The following is a 16,619-nucleotide window of genomic DNA, read 5'->3' as shown; positions in this document are numbered from 1 at the left end:
GAGTGTTGATGTTATTACTTAAGAAATTTTGAGTAAAAAGTGAATTTCCTTTCTTTAAACTGTAATTTTCTGCTTTTCTATTTTTGTTTTGATTTCGCGTCGTAACACACAGACTTTGATGACCAAGTGGTTGTATCAGCAAATGAATAGAAATCAACACTGCCACACAAACAACAACACAATGTAATTATAAGTGTAATAAAAATAAAAGATTCTTCAAGGCAAGCGGTTGCAAGTTGATAAAATATCGAACACGCTGGCAGTTAAGGTTATTTGTGAGTCAACTTTGAACGTATGAGCAACCACGGCGGCGGGCGGTTGCCAAAAAACAGTGACGGTTAGTGAAACCTCCATGATATAGAAATACTTAAAATTCTCGATTGAATAAAAATTCGATTTAAAATCTTGAAGAGTGCCTGCCACAAAGAGTTAATATACGTGAATTTCGAAAAATCAGTGAAAGATGCTGCTGCTTATACTAATCTCGTTTGCACCACTTTTCACACTGCAAACCGAAGTGCTTTTAAACTACGACGGCTTTAATCCAATCGCCGCCGTGTCGTCTGCATCAGCAGCTTACACCTCTGCCTCCTCCTCTTCATCAACAGCAACAACTGTAACGTACGCCCAGCAGCAGGTGCAATGGCCTCCCACTGCTGTGCGCGGCAATTGGTATATCCTGAATGCAGCAGCCAACGCTGCGGTTGCCGCGGCTGCCACTACTCAAGTAGACGCCGCACGCGCTAATAAACTGCAAAAGCGACACAAAGCAATGCCACAAGATAAACAACCACACAGAACAGCACGCCACACCCTTGATATACCACAAGCGGCGCAGCAACAGGAGCAACAACAAAATCCGGCAAATTATTACACTTACAACAGCAGCAACAACGGAAATTACCGTTCGACGGCACCGGATATGCGCTTTGTTGCGCCATATGTATTGGCGTTAAGTAATAGGCGACGCCTCTCGGTGACTTCGGGCGAAAGGAGTAGGCGGCGAGAGCTCAGCGGCAGCACTACTGACAGAGTTGCCAATAACTTCAATAAGCGAGGGTATGTCAACACTTATAACAACAACTATAACAACAAAAGTGTGACTCAACACAATAAGTATGGTGACAATGAGCAAGCAGCAACAACTAAAGTAAACATTGCCGACAGCATTATTACGCAACCACAGCATCGAGCAATGCTTGCTTGGCAGGATATTAAAACCAAAAGCGATGGCGAGGTCAACAAGGGGCGTAAAGGCGTCGTTCCTGATATTGAGGAAAGCACGGAGGTCGGAAGTGTTGAAAATGATATAAACAGTCTAGAGGAAGCGCAGTTCAATGAAGTTCTAGTGCCATTGGGAAACGCCTTGGACAAAGTGCGACACTTTTGTGAGGTTTTCCGACGTATCATCAGCGATGATGAAGCAGGTAAGGAAAATTAACAGTACTTATTCACTGTACAAGGCTTAATGGTTTATAGTCAAATTTGTGTGGAAATGGAGTTTACATTGATTGTTTTGTAATCAGACACTGCCTATTGCACTATCTTTAGAACATATGGCAGAACTTCTTATTTGGCACATATCGAGGACATTAAAGGCATCCATTTGACAATTAGTTGAAATTAGCAATACAATTCACAGTAAAAATAATTTTCAGAGATACTAAGTACATGTACTCGTATTCATCATATTAGTGCTGTAAGCAGGTACATGACAATATTATGACTTATAAGGAATTACATAATACCTCGGCTAATTTTATCGATTTATTTGAGATAACAAATGATATATGTGCGATATAAACTCAGCCCAATAACAAAATGTAAGTGGGCCGTTGAGGCCAAAAAGTACTTTTTCGCGTTTTACATTACTATTAGCCCAGTTGTACAATTTGTTCTAAGTTTTTACCGAAAATTAATCTTGCGGAGTCTTGTGAAGATATCTCGTTCCATTAAAAATAAATTTCCATACAAGCACTTCATTTTGATCGTTCAGTTTATATATAGTGCAGCTGTAGACATACATATATGCTGTGATTGTCCGCTACGAACAATTCCCTTTGGAGATTGTACAGTTGTCTTGAAAAAAAATGCAAAACTTTTCCATAGGTGGACCTCAGTTTGAATGGCAGATATACGCTTTAGAGATCGGATATTGGATTGGATATATATAGTTTATATAGTGGCTGAATCGACCCAGCTCATCATGCTGATCATTTATACATACATATATGTATACACTTTATAGGGTCTCCGACACTTCTTTCTGGGTATTACAAACTCCGTGGCAAACTTAATACACCTCGTTCAGTGTATAAAAATTAATTGACTTTTGGCGGTTCCTGTAAGGCGTGGCGCCGCAGACATCGAAATTGGCGTAAAAGATCCTGACCGCGAACGAAATCGGGTGATGACCCCACTCACTCCCCATATAACGGTACTGTTAAAAACTACTAAAAGCGCGATAAGTCAATAAATAAATACGGCAGATACATTAAATTTTACCTTTGAGATGGTTTGAGAGGAGATATATAGGAGCTTGTGTCCCATTTCTCGGGACCTGATCGACCGATTTCAATCAAATTAGGCAAATAACATTCCTTAGAAAAACGAAAATCATTATATGTAGTATATGGGAGTCAGGGTAGTATCGACCCGATTTTATCTATTTTTGCTAATACTACTATTAACATGCCACATACTAAAAAGCTTTTCCCTGAGTTTTATAAAGTACCTCACATACAATCACCATTATTACAGAGAAAAGTCAGAGTCCAAATCCAGATATTAGTTTATCCAGAAAGATACAATGTTATGAGTAAAACACGCCTTGTCATTTTCAATGACATAACTCACATGTCACCCGGAAGTCGCAAATCTTTATATTAGGTTCAAAAAATTTTTAATACACCGAGATATTACTATCAGCAAAAGATTTTTCTTCTTCTTAATTGGCGTAGACACCGCTTACGCGATTATAGCCGAGTTAACAACAGCGCGCCAGTCGTTTCTTCTTTTCGCTGCGTGGCGCTAATTGGATATTCCAAGCGAAGCCAGGTCCTTCTCCACTTGGTCCTTCCAACGGAGTGGAGGTATTCCTCTTCCTCTGCTTCCCCCGGCGGGTACTGCATCGAATACTTTCAGAGCTGGAGTGTTTTCATCCATCCGGACAACATGACCTAGCCCTCGTAGCCGCTGTCTTTTAATTCGCTGAACTATGTCAATGTAGTCGTATATCTCGTACAGCTCATCATTCCATCGGATGCGATATTCGCCGTGGCCAATGCGCAAAGGACCATAAATCTTTCGCAGAATTTTTCTCTCGAAAACTCGTAACGTCGACTCATCGGTTGCTGTCATCGCCCGAGCCTCTGCACCATATAGCAGGACGGGAATTATGAGCGACTTATAGAGTTTAGCTTTTGTTCATCGAGAGAGGACTTTACTTTTCAATTGCCTACTCAGTCCGAAGTAGCACCTGTTGGCAAGAGCAATCCTGCGTTGGATTTCCAAGCTGACATTAAGATTACCTCTGAATTTAAATTGTATATCCCATACATTGACTATCGGTCAAATGTCAACTATAGGTACTGGTGTCCACATATTCGGTACCTAGGGGCTTGAACAGTTTTGGTTCGATTCGCTAAAAGCATTATTCGTGCAAGGTGTCATTCGTGATATTAATTGCTTTTTGACTTGTAGACTAGAAAGGAATGAGTCAGATGGAATTTAAAATTGTGTTATGTGAGAAGTAAGCGTGTTGTAGTAAGAAGATATGGGTTTTTATCCACATGTGGGCGGTGCCACCGTGGAGAGTATGATTTGTCTTATTACTATATAATATTTGGTTTGATAATATGTTTCTAAAGCAAATCTTTCTGAACATATAAACTATCTCACAATCATACTCAAACTAACAGTGCTTTCCTGAAATCGGGCAGATTACGAACCATTTAACCTTGATTTAATTCAAGTTCCAACCATTTTATTTACAATGGTTAACAAGACTAACTCGTCCTCTAAACTAATAACGTCTACTATGCATATTTCATGAATATATTTTCTCCTAGCTCTACGCCATGAAAATGTATTACTAATTTAAAACTTTTTCGCATGTTTCTACTTTATTTGCAGACCTTGCAAGCGACGACCTCGATACATTGGGGAGCAGCGACGACGGCTCAGCATCCGCCACGTTAGTGCAGTCAGCAACTGTAGACACAGTCATTCCTGTTGGTGACAACACACAGTTGGCGCTTGAAGTTCAAGGTCAGCGAAGCCCTCCCACCGCCACACATTCAAACACGCAACAGTCTCAGCCGATTGCAGAGGCGACATTGATGTGGCCAACAGTGACGGCACCAGCTATGCCACGGTCAACTGCGGTTACAGCATCAGCGCAGGCAACAACAACTGCAAACGCACCAAACTCAGTTAAATCATTAACATCTACTGCCTTGGTCATTGGTCGAGGTAAAAAGTTGAAAAAGAAATTGAAAAAACTGATGCTTCCATTGTTGCTGGCATACAAGCTGAAGTTCATAGCATTAGTGCCGCTGCTAATTGGTGGCCTAACGCTGCTGGTCGGCAGCACCGGCCTGGCTGGCTTCTTTTTTGCGCTCTTCTTGACGGTGATGACCCTGAAGGGCGGCGGTAGTGTGAACAAATCGATTGTAATTAAGAAAGTTTTGTAAACGCCGGCCGAGCTGCCAAAGGAATCAGCGGAGCAGGGGCGCGGTACACTCTATAAGCTAATCTTTTTTTTATCGGTCAACACGAGTTAAGTGAGTCATGAATTAACGTTGCTCTTTGCAGCTTGCAAGTGACACAGAAGAGGGCGAATGAAATTGCACAATCGCATAACTTCAAGTTGGGCGGTCTTGTGGTTGAGAAAAGCAAATGTTAATGTTATAAAACAATAGTTACAAACCATTTTTTATAAACTCTCGTGCACATTGTATACATTAAATTTTCCCCGATTTACGCTCGTGTTACTATTTATACATGAAGTTGTTGCAGTGAGCGACACGCGACAGCCGAAACCGGATACTATTACTTAACGCCGCTAATTTAAGTCCATTACTTCATTCATAAATACGGAAATAAAACCGTATCAAGCTACATACTTGGTTTGAATGAACGCCATGCTAAAAGGTTTTGAACACTTTAGACATCGTAAATAACGGCTCCGCTTTGGATTCATCACAGCTCATTTATTATCTCAAATTTGTGCCTATTTCTAAATTATTTAATATAATTTTATTTTAATTATGTGAGCAAATTTTTATATTAAAAATGTATTGATAATCATATTTTTAGTTTTTATAGTAATAAATGACTGAAGTATTCTTAGAAATCGTCTGTCGGAATCGCTAGTAATGTACATTTCTATGCAAATTTTTCCAACCTTCCTATTTTATCTGTGAGGCAAAAAATTCGACAAGAGATTTAATAATTGATATTTGAAGATCTACATCCTTGTATCACTAGCCTTTGATAATCTATGATAATTGTGACACGTTAACGTTTTTGGTCTGAAGACAGATCGCGCAACAAACAAGACTCCAACCTTTCCTTAGAGTACAAGCCTTACTTTGCATACTGTCGAAGTTCAATGACATTTCATTCAAGTGTTTTAAAGTCGTTAATCTCACTATAATGCTACTTCTGGTATTGTCAATTACAATGGAAAAGAGCGAATTTCGAGAATTGATCCTCGTGAACCTACCAGCATAAATAATGCGCCCTGTACAATGCTGAATTAAAATGCATATAAGGGTTGCTTTTTTAAACTCTTGCAACCTGTTGCTACAGTGTATAACAGTTTTATTCGCTTAACGGTTGTACGTATAATCTAGAACGAAGCGAGATAGACATAGGGTTATATATATACAAGGTGTGTTCCAAATCTAGCCCCCTGCTGGCGCCATATATATGTATGTCGACTGGTGCGTTAGAATCTGCTGTTTTTATCGATTTTCCAGTGAGAATTTCATGACATTTCATAGATTGGAAGAACAAAGAGCCAAAATCAAATTTTGTTTTGAAATTGGTAAAACTTTTACCGAAACGTTTCAATTGATGACACAAATTTGTGGCGATGATTGCCTATCCCGTAGCAGAGTGCGCGAGTGGTTTCAACGTTTTCAAAGTGGTCGTGAGGACATAAATTACGATCAAAATGTGGGCCAATCAAAATCCATGATCACCGGAAATTCTACCGAAACTGTGCGTGAATTCAACAAAAATCAGCCGAAATCATCATTCAAATTCATGGAACGCATAATTACTGGTGACGAGACATGGGTCTACGAATATAACACACTTACGAATCAGCAATCATCCTAATTGCGGCCCAAAGGCGCGATAAAGCCGATCGAAAGTGAAAGTAATTAACGCTCATTGTTTTCTTCGATATTCGTGGTGTCGTCCACTATGAATACGTTCCAACTGATCAAACCGTCAACAAAGAGTATTAACTTGGTGCTATCAGGCGCTTACGAGACGCTATCCGTCGTAAACGTTCGAGTTTGTGGGCCAACAATTCGTGGATTCTTCATTATGATAACGCACCATCGCATCAAGCCGTCATTGTGAATGAATTTTTGGCCAAACACTCAACAAATATCATTGAGCAAGCACCGTATCATTCACCTGATATAGCCCCCTGGGACTTTTTCTTATTCTCCACACTGAAATAACCACTTCGGGAAACACGCTTCGACTCAGTTAAAGACATCAAAACAAATTCGACGCGAGAGCTGAAGGTCATCACGGAAAGTGCCAATAAAAAATGTTTTGATGATTGGAAGAAGCATTGGCACATGTGCATCGCTTCAAATGGATGTTACTTTGAAGGCGATAAAATAAATTTGGATGATAATTGAAAAATTTTCGTTTTATTTATAAATGCCCGTTACTTTCTTGTACATATAATCGTTCAGTGTGTGAGATGTATACTTTATTTATAAACCAGGAGCAAATTCGGGTGTAACCGAACATTTTATACGCTTGCGACTTGCATAAATCATCCTCAATCGATTTTATCTGTAGGGGTTTTCAATATGGCATTCCAAAAGTAGACCAATAAAAAACGAAAAAATTACGATTTTTAATATCCCAAAAACGGTTTATATAATATTGTACTTGCAACTGAAAGTCTTCTTCTTCGCGTCACTTATGATGGAAATAATGTATAACATCTAACTTTTGGGGGAGGAACTTTCCGTAGTTCTCCAACAAATACAAATCGATAGACACCATGACTAACATCGAAGACGCAGTTCATTATCCTCAGAAGATTTTAAATTCATTAAACCCTTCTTGACTGCCGCCACATGCATTGGCTTTAAAAATTGAAATTCTAATTATGCTTTCGAGGAAGTTAAGTCCTCAAACGGGAGACTACTTATTGAGGAATAGAAGAGCAATTTTACTTTAGCAAACATTATCACCGACCCAGCCCAAGTAATCTGCCAATTCCATTTACATCCTTCACTCTAATTACAAACAAGTCTCAATAATATTACAAAAAAATATACTTTCATGTTCGAATTTCCTTCATTAATTAATTGCTTAATACCCGCGGGAAGCCCGGAGGGCTGCTTGTCCAATATATAAAATATCTTATATATTAACCGATCTACTATATGATTTGTGTTTGGGGAATTACTATTATTTCATCCAAAATAGGGTGGTAATATGTCCATTATTCAATTTCAAATCTTGTTTTGAACGTGCGTTAGTATGGGAGATGCGCGAACTTATTATCCGATGTCACCTATTTTAATAAAATAGAAAGCTCTCTTGTGGGTCGTAAAAATTGCAGTTAATTTTAATGTTAAAATAGAATATTTTTTGAATTATCACTAAAATTTTTTAACTTCTCACATTATGTTTTAACACGTCATTTTAACATAATTAAGGACAAGTTTTAGTAGGCAAAAGTATTATATTCTTTGGTAGACCCATACCCAATGTTAACAACTCAACGTTTTGATTTGTTTATAATGAACAACTGTTGATAAAATGACTTACTATATTAATGAAAATGGCAACAAAATATTTTTAAAGTGAACAGAACCTGATTTAAATCACAGATACTTATTACAAAAATACTAATTCGTAATATATGTAATAATAAATAAAAAGTGAATATCTATTTATCTATTTATAGATTAACAACTTTCGTTTTATAAATATTCGCTAAAATTTGCCATACTTCACTCCAAAGTCACTACATTCACTACTGCAGCGTATAGTATTTGGAACAGTAGATTCCCATAAAAATGCGGGCCAATCAAAGTCATCCAACGTCTCGAGCATAAATTTAACAACTACCGACACATTGATCAGTAAGCACTTCCGAAATGAGACGCAAACGCACACACCAGCCAAGAAAGTCATTTCGTGTCTATGACGATAGAAGTACTCAGATTCTGACATTAAACGCTTTTGAAAAGCAATTTTCATTCGAACAAAGTTTCTAACTGCCTAACTTGACGCATTGCTTGACTGATTGAGTGAGTGAGTGAGTGACATGAATGTCATCCTTAAGTGTGCAAGTGAATAAGCGCGGGAGTGTGACGCATCGCAGCCAAGTGTAAAGCGACTAAATTTCAAATTTCACTTGACTTTCTAACTGCATGACGGACAGTCAAAAATGCCTACCAACTGAGTATATTGGGATAGTTGTTAGCGTGAAACTGTCTGCCTTGGTAAATGCTGTCAACGATAACTCAATTGTGGCGTAATTACCTCAATTCATTTTTTGCGTTTGTCAAAGTGGTTATCGAAGGAAATCAGCGCAGCAACGGAGACGAAACCACTTAATAAATGAAATTATAATTCTTGCGAGCACTTTTCCGTATCAACAAAAGTTTCATTCTTTTGATTTTTGTTTCAAAACATTTTGAGGCGATTGTTCAAATAAATTTTTATGCTCGCAGTTACGTTTATGCACAAATATAGTATTCACAGGGTGCTTCTTAAGCTGGACTTGAATTTTCTTTTGCGGAGGCGTTCAAACGCCTGTTTGATTAAACACTCATCCAGTTTGTCAAACAGGAATTTGGTACTCAATGTGAAACTAGTAAAAGCCACTAATTAGATCTCGTTAGAAGTGGCAATTAGCTGTTTAAATAATGTTCGATGAGTAATAAGAATATGTAAAGTATTTTTATGCCTTCCAAAGATTGTTAAATCGCTTCTGCATTTCATCTATTGACAATCTCATTTAAACTCTATACAGTTTCGACAATAATGAATCATCATATCAACTACCACAGTATAATGTAAAGAGTCATCGTTGGACTGAGTAGACAAAAAATTTGAAGAAAACGCACCCTTTCAACAAACAAAAGTACAGTTTAGGTCTGCCAAAATGCACGCTTCAGATAGTAATTAGGTCTACTACAACTAAATCCAATAATTTCGCGTTCAATTGAAGATTTTGTTTAGCATATTTAGAATATTTCACCATCAAATTCATTCGCCACGAGCAGGTAGTAATGAATTGAGTCCAGGTCCGGACTATAAGGTGAATTTGTCAACCACGCTACCGAAGTCTCTGGTGAGTCACTGCCTGTGAGTGTGGCCTAGCGCTGTCCTTATGGAGTACAATCCCTCTGCTTAAACCAAAACATGATCGCTTCTGCACCATTATTTCCTTAAGACGGTACAAGTGATGACAATACACATGGGAATCAAGAGTTTGACCGTCGGGTAGTAGCTCAAAGTAGAAGATACTCGGTCAATTCCAATACACCCATAGCAAATCTTTCCTTACTTTAAACCATGGCCAGCGCCAGATCCCCTCGATTCCACCATGACCGTTTTCAATCGCCGTTGTCGGTATCCATTTTTCATCACCAGTGCTAATACGCTTCAGAAATGCATTCATTTCGGTGATGTTCGGCAGATGTTGCCGCATGTACATTCGCCCCGGCCTTATTTAAATTATTTCAAACGGATGGTACAAAAGATTGGGCGATTATGCGAGTATTGTTTGACAAGGTGACTGTGGAATGATATAAAGAACGTGCATGGAGTTCTGTAATCAACACACAGCAGCTACTTTAGCTAGGTCAAGTCAAATGAACAAGTTCGGAATACAAATTCACAATCAAAACACTGATTTGAATAATCACCCTGTTAAGTGTATAGGTATGAACCATATTCCATAAAGAATTCTTATTCATAATTTCACGGTTATCTTCACAGCAACAAAAAAGGTATTGAAGTTAATTTATTGGAAGTAAAATGTATTTTCCGCTTAGAACCAGCAATAGCTGCGCTGCAAATAAGCCAGCAACTCCAGACCCAGTAACTACATTTCAATTAACTGCTGACAACCAGGTTGAAAGCTGAATTTTCCACGATTTGCGGTACTTATGTTGCACGCAGCCAACCGTTTGCTGCTACAAAAGCGCATTGATTACACGCACCCCTCCGATTCAGCGGCCGCCACAGATAGAAGAGCTATTGCAAGTACCTAATACTTTGTGTTGCAGCTGCCACACTGCAGGCGCTACACCTACGGCCCATGCTGTTGAATTTCAGTTAGAATTGTGCCGATGTGAGCAACGGTTTGCAAATTTTGGTTTGAATATTGCGCAGAATTTCTACTCGCCAACAATTTTTATTTCAAAACAAAGGTTTTAAATTGAATTCGTTGCAATGCGCAGTTTCGTTTTATTCGTTTACGGCTTATCCTGCGGCTATGGGTTATTGCCACCCACAGTTTCTGCAACCGCCCAATCGCCAGCCACGCAGTTAAGTGGTTCGGCTGCGGACGCGTTTTTGACGGCAGAAAGTGCAGAGGCAGTGAAAGAGCTGAGCCATCTGGGAAACAATTCAATGCTTCAAGCGAATATGTTAACTTTTCATCGTGAAAATGAAATACCAGGAGATTTTCAAAAGGATGCGGGTATTGCTGAAATGAAATACAATTTCTCAAATGAAATAAATGAAGGTAAATTTAAGTGGGAAACTTTGAGCGTAAAATATATGTATGTGTTAGTTATGTACCTCACAGTGGATTGGATATACACAATTGAGGCGGTTTATATACTCGTGGCCACGCAAATCTTACCACTATACTTTCTTAAATTTTTTTACGGACTTTTTCGTTCGAGCGGGATTTTCTTTAATTTGTTTTTTTTATGTTCTAAGTAATTATAAGTAAACTAATTATATTATTATATATATAAAAAATTAATTAAATTAGCTTTTCTGTGCTTATACAAAAGCGGTCGATTTTATTGTTTTTAAAGTGATACACCGAATAAACTTCGTGTTTCAGTTAAAAAAAGTAAAATAAAATATTAATTTCAATTATAGTGTAAATGAAATTAAAATAAAAAAATCGAGCTCATTTTGTAAAGCTCACTCATTATCTTTCAATGGATTTATCTATAGCTGAATGTGTTTTGTTTTTAATTTTTAATATTTTTGATAAATAACATGTCATTAACTTGTTTCTAAATAAAAAATTTCTATACCGCAAAATGTACCGCTATAAAGTGTAGTCAAATATGCACAATACTTGAAAATTTTGAGTGGTAAGGTTTTCGTGGCCATGAGTGTACATGTATACAGTAACTCAAGTTCATGCAAATTATTCTACAATTGGTACGCTCAAGTGGTTTCGACGAAAATCTTCTGTACAAGCATATTTTCGACTGAGCTTAATACAATATTCACGGCATTAATTAATAATTAATTTTTAATTTCATCGAAAATTATATAATCTCTCAATTTGTGTCAATTAACCAAATATCAAAAATGATCTCAGGTGTAAGCAAGTATGAAATCGAATTAGATTAAGCAATAGAATTACCAACGATTGCACTAATTTTTAGCGTTGTATTAATTTATACACATAATTATAATGACAAAAGTACATATATCTTATAAAATAGAATTTTCTACATACATACATATGTATGTATAGTCTCATCGAAGGTATCGAGATAAAAGTATTGAAAAGTGAGCTCCCAACGAGCAAACATCATGATCCAAAAATAGCATCTTTCCTTGCACTACAAATAAGGAGTACAGGGTCCGGCACTCGAAGTGTAACCAATTGAAAAAGTCATAAATTCGGTTTGGAAAATTATTTTTATTTATTTTAAAGTACAAAATGTGTGAAAATAATAAATTCAGGACCAATTCACGTTTGCTTGATATGACCACCTTTTGCCTTAACTATGGCCTTGAGATAGAAAAAAAACGAATCTCAAGCTGCCCGAATGTGACTTGCCGGTATTTTGGCCCACTCACGGACAATGGCTTTCTTCAGCATCTCGAGACTGGTGTATTTTTTACTTCGGAGCTTGCTATCCAAAAAGACTCAGAGAGAATAATCCATTGGATTCGCATCTGGTGAATTCGAGAGCCATTGTGTGGTCGTAATGAAGTTCGGAACATTGTTTTTCAGCCATTCTTGCTTCACTCGCGCTTTGTGAGACGGTGCTGAGTCTTGTTGAAACGTCCATGGTTTGCGACCCAAATGTTTGTTTGCCCACGGCTTCAAAGCAGCTTCCAGAACACTTTCCCGATAATATGTCGCATTTACTTTGACGTCAGGCGCGATGAAAACAATTGGAGAGCGCCCATCTGCGGTGACAGCGGCCCAAACCATTATTTGTGGTGGGATCTGCCTCCTGGTGGCCAACCGATGACTTAGATTCTCGTACGAATGGTCTTCAAGTAAACCCTATCGTTTTGAGAGTTTACGAGTTGCTCAATTGGAAAAATTTTTCTGTCAGAAAATACAATGTTCGGAATTTGACAGCTTTCGACCAAGCGAACTTCAAACAGCAGATACCGGTCAATATGTATTCATAAACGTTTTATAGAGTTATATAGGAGTACCCAGAGAAAATTGTACGTATTTAAATATATTGAAAACACATATTCATACACTTAGAAGCATTTTTAATTCATCCAGCTTATCATAACTTAAAAATATTTTGTTTAATAATATGCCAACTTCACAAACCAATGTTTAGATATCAGGAAAATGTGTTTCAGAATTTATTAAATTGTTACCAATTTTGAAACGTAGCGTCCAGATCTTGTTAAGAAGTACCTTTGCAATTGGTCTGAATCATGTACTTATATATTCAATTTTAGAAAGGCAATAATTTACGATAATGCTAATGATGAGGCGACTGTGAAATTAAAAGCGATCTTCAAAACTTAATACGATGTTAATTCAACCAAAAAGTCTAAATTCAATTTCTTGGGTATATACATATAAGTATGAAAAAAAATGCAGCAAACCGGAAATCATTATCATAAGAATAAGATGGTTAAGCCACTACAACGCTAAGCCACATTATTTTTATGAAATCATTAAAATGTATTATTTATTGACCAACAGAACCAGCTTAAAATCACCTACAAAGTCGATACTATGTAATTATATCGTGCGTATTAAGGCTAGAAGAAGGACTGGATTGACATGGGCGGCATTATATGTTGTATATACATATGTATATATGATAGCGAGGGTAATTCGTTGATCTCTGTATGAGATATGTTCAAAATATAACAGGAATTTTAAAATTTAAATTTTCACGGCTTTGGAGAGTTCATTTGTCAAAATGTTTTTGTTTATGTTGATATGCATGTCCCTGCAGTACGATCAATTTTCTGATTTATTCATTGCTTACTTTGGGTATATAGTAGCACCCGCTAAGGTTAGACGTGTCTTATGAGTCACATTATGATCAAAAATTTTTCAAAATCGGACTACAACTACTCAGTTTCCCAGATACAGAAAATGTGGACCACAGTTATTACAGCGAACATTTTTATCAAATATCGATTAATCTGTGAGATAAGTCATTTAAATTGGAAGCGAATCCTTTCCTGATAATAGTAAGCCGTATTTCCGGAATGAGTTGAATCAGATGAAGGCTTCACTTAGCCACCATATTCCTAATACGAAGTTTTCAAACTTCCGGTTTACTTTATACCGCTTATATCAGGCAAAATGTGAGTTATCTTAGTAAAACGAAAAAACGTGCTAACAACAAAGTATCTTTGCGAATAAAATGGTTAAATCTTGTATCACAATTATCTAATATCACAATTTTTTAATATCTGGCTGACCTTACTCCATATATATGATAGTAAGTTTACCTTAATGAAACTCAGGGAGTAGATAAATACTGTTAATAATATGCAGTATTGCCAAAAATCGAAAAAATCGGGTCAATTCAGCCCTTGGATACCACATAATTAATATACAAGTTTCAAAATTCCATTTGGCTTTATACCATACATACGAGTTACCTTTACTCCATATATGTACTTCATGCTACTGTGATCAAACTGAAATTTTTAATTTATACTTCGCGTGTTTTTCGAATCGGTACATTTTTTTCAGTAAGTTGGTAGTACTGTTAGTGACATCTATGCTAAATCTCACGTCAAAATATTTATTAGTATTTGAGATACGCGTCTCCGATTTTTACTGTGTCTGAATTTATTGAACAAAAAAGTGCGATCATTTCGCCACATTTTCAACTAATATCGTGCTGCAACCACCGCATTCGCCTGATTTACTTTCGTGTAACTTCTGGCTATTCAGCAAATTCACATAACCACTCCGAGAACACCATTTTGACTCAATTGAGGATATAAAAGAATCGAAGATGCTCTGATGGCCATCACGACGGAGGATTTTTCCAAGTGCTATGATAACTGGAAAATTCTTTGGCATACTCGTATGTGTATTGCAGCGGGAAAGGATTACTTTGAAGGAAATGAAATGGACAAAATTCACCTTTCATTTTGATCACAGTGGTATAATGATTTTCGTTTTTCTAACAAGCCTTGTGGCGAATGTGTCGTTCACTGTGACTGATTAAAATGTATAATACATACGTGAATTAAATAAAATGGACAAGGTTTCTTCAAATTATGTAGTTATGTATGTTTCGTTTCTTTGCTGACGTTTTTCACATCCACTCAATATACTTGTTTTAAATGTAGCCTATTCGATACAGTTTATATCACACATTTCTCATTGGAGGATAATAATTTATAATTTCCTTTGTCACGATTAGAATATAGTAATAAATCTGATACTAAACTAATAAGATACCAAATTTGATTGTAGTCCATTAACGATTTCGTTGAAATCGGAATGTTAACGAGTATTCATGCTTAGCTTGAGTCCTCTATCATTTTTGTCATTTTCAAATATACTATATATACGGGTTTTGGTTTAGGTACATAGTCAACATGATTTAAGCAGTTTTTTAAACAAATTTTTCTAATTCTCTTTTATTGACGCTGTTACTGCAGTCAATATCATTTGTGTTGAAATATCTTTTTGCCACACTTGTGTTTTTCTCTCACGCACACACTGGATAATTCTTCTTTTATTCTCTCTATAAATTATTCATGATACCACGCGGTTAAGCTGTCATTCTGTCACTCCCGCGGAAAAAGGTTCACGCACGGTAAGTAATTTGAATTTTAATTTCCATGTGTGGCGTTTCGTAATTGTTCAATATTGTTACTTCATCCAATTTAAACTATTAACTACATATGTATTTAATCAAGTAATTGTTTACTTACACTAACAATCTCTCTTCATCTCTCTCCATCCAGAACGTGGCAGACGCAAACGCAGGAAAATGTTGAAGTACCTACAGCCGATACTGATTGGTTTCTTAATAATGAAGTTCATCATTTTTCCGCTCGTTTTAAAAACACTAACAGCGCTCACCACATCCTCATTTGTGATGAGTAAAATTGCGTTGGCAATCGCCGGACTACTTGTGCTTAAATGGCTGCTCACGGGTTCCGGTGATGGCGGTGGCTACGATGGCGGCGCCAAAGAGCGGACACATTTGGAAATTGTTCATTTACCGTTTCCATTAACGAAAGCGTATCACAGGGGTAATGTGGGCGGAGGGGGTGCTCCGTTCGGCGGGTGGGATGATTTAGCTTCAAGTGGCAGCAGCAGTGTGTTTGCTATAAAACATGGCAGCAAGCCGCACAAGTATATACCAGTGAGCAATGTGAAGCAAATGGCACATGTAGTGGCCGCAGCAGCCGTGGCAGATGCAGCAGATAATGGCGAAGGCTTTTATCGAAACACACGTCCAGTATTCGACGCCAAGCCGTTCTTGTAAAAAATAAAATAAAATATGACACGGCAGGAATCTCCCAACGATTAAATTGGCTACTATGCACTCAATTTATGTTTGCTTCTGATATTTATTTGCATAAGCCCGAGTGCGAGTTTATTTATTTATTTATTGTAATACTGAATACCAGCGAAGAAAACAAATTTATATATCAGAACTGAAAGCATTTAACCATGTAGACATGAAATAAGTAAAGTTAATTTATGTGAGAAAATATTTATTAATTTAAAACTAGCTGACCCCGCAGCCGTTGCCCTGCGTGAAATTATGTGTTTTGAAATGAAAAAAAGTTGAAATTATATTCTGTCAAAAATGATTTATTTACGATTTTTCTACATTTTTTTTATGTAGCGCAACTTAATAAACATAACTTTTTGATTTCTGTTCTGGTGCGTAAATATATAGAGAAGATGGGTTTCCAACTCGTCAACACGCAACATACTATAT

General features: G+C 37.1%; 2 protein-coding genes across 3 annotated transcripts; both read left to right on the top strand.

The window, feature by feature from the left end:
- Window positions 1-397: 397 nt before the first annotated feature.
- On the top strand, window positions 398-4,774 carry LOC120767071. Its single transcript, XM_040092929.1, has 2 exons — window positions 398-1,427; window positions 4,135-4,774. Exons 1-2 carry the CDS (start codon window positions 464-466, stop codon window positions 4,692-4,694), a joined length of 1,524 nt encoding a protein of 507 aa, XP_039948863.1. The 5' UTR covers window positions 398-463; the 3' UTR covers window positions 4,695-4,774.
- A 5,760-nt stretch (window positions 4,775-10,534) lies between these two features.
- On the top strand, window positions 10,535-16,408 carry LOC120782287. 2 transcript variants are annotated; one of them, XM_040114491.1, is made up of 3 exons: window positions 10,883-10,972; window positions 15,440-15,479; window positions 15,631-16,408. In XM_040114491.1, exons 1-3 carry the CDS (start codon window positions 10,967-10,969, stop codon window positions 16,155-16,157), a joined length of 573 nt encoding a protein of 190 aa, XP_039970425.1. In that variant the 5' UTR covers window positions 10,883-10,966; the 3' UTR covers window positions 16,158-16,408. The 2 variants fall into 2 exon arrangements, with proteins under 2 accessions (XP_039970424.1, XP_039970425.1); XM_040114490.1 differs by lacking the exon at window positions 15,440-15,479 and having other exon boundaries at window positions 10,535-10,972.
- The last annotated feature ends 211 nt before the right edge of the window (window positions 16,409-16,619 follow it).

Source organism: Bactrocera tryoni, chromosome 1 (genome assembly GCF_016617805.1).
Source record: "Bactrocera tryoni isolate S06 chromosome 1, CSIRO_BtryS06_freeze2, whole genome shotgun sequence".
Taxonomy (NCBI): Eukaryota; Metazoa; Arthropoda; class Insecta; order Diptera; family Tephritidae; genus Bactrocera; species Bactrocera tryoni.
The sequence above is the reverse complement of the archived record's forward strand: the minus strand, read 5'-3'. Positions and strand labels throughout refer to the sequence as shown.

Excerpts from the sequence above, each read along its gene's own strand:
- LOC120782287 (XM_040114490.1), top strand. The coding sequence starts at position 10,678 with ATGCGCAGTTTCGTTTTATTCGTTTACGGCTTATCCTGCGGCTATGGG. Across the intron at positions 10,973-15,630 it reads CTCAAATGAAATAAATGAAG|AACGTGGCAGACGCAAACGC; the intron begins GTAAATTTAAGT and ends CTCTCCATCCAG.
- LOC120767071 (XM_040092929.1), top strand. The coding sequence starts at position 464 with ATGCTGCTGCTTATACTAATCTCGTTTGCACCACTTTTCACACTGCAA. Across the intron at positions 1,428-4,134 it reads CATCAGCGATGATGAAGCAG|ACCTTGCAAGCGACGACCTC; the intron begins GTAAGGAAAATT and ends CTTTATTTGCAG.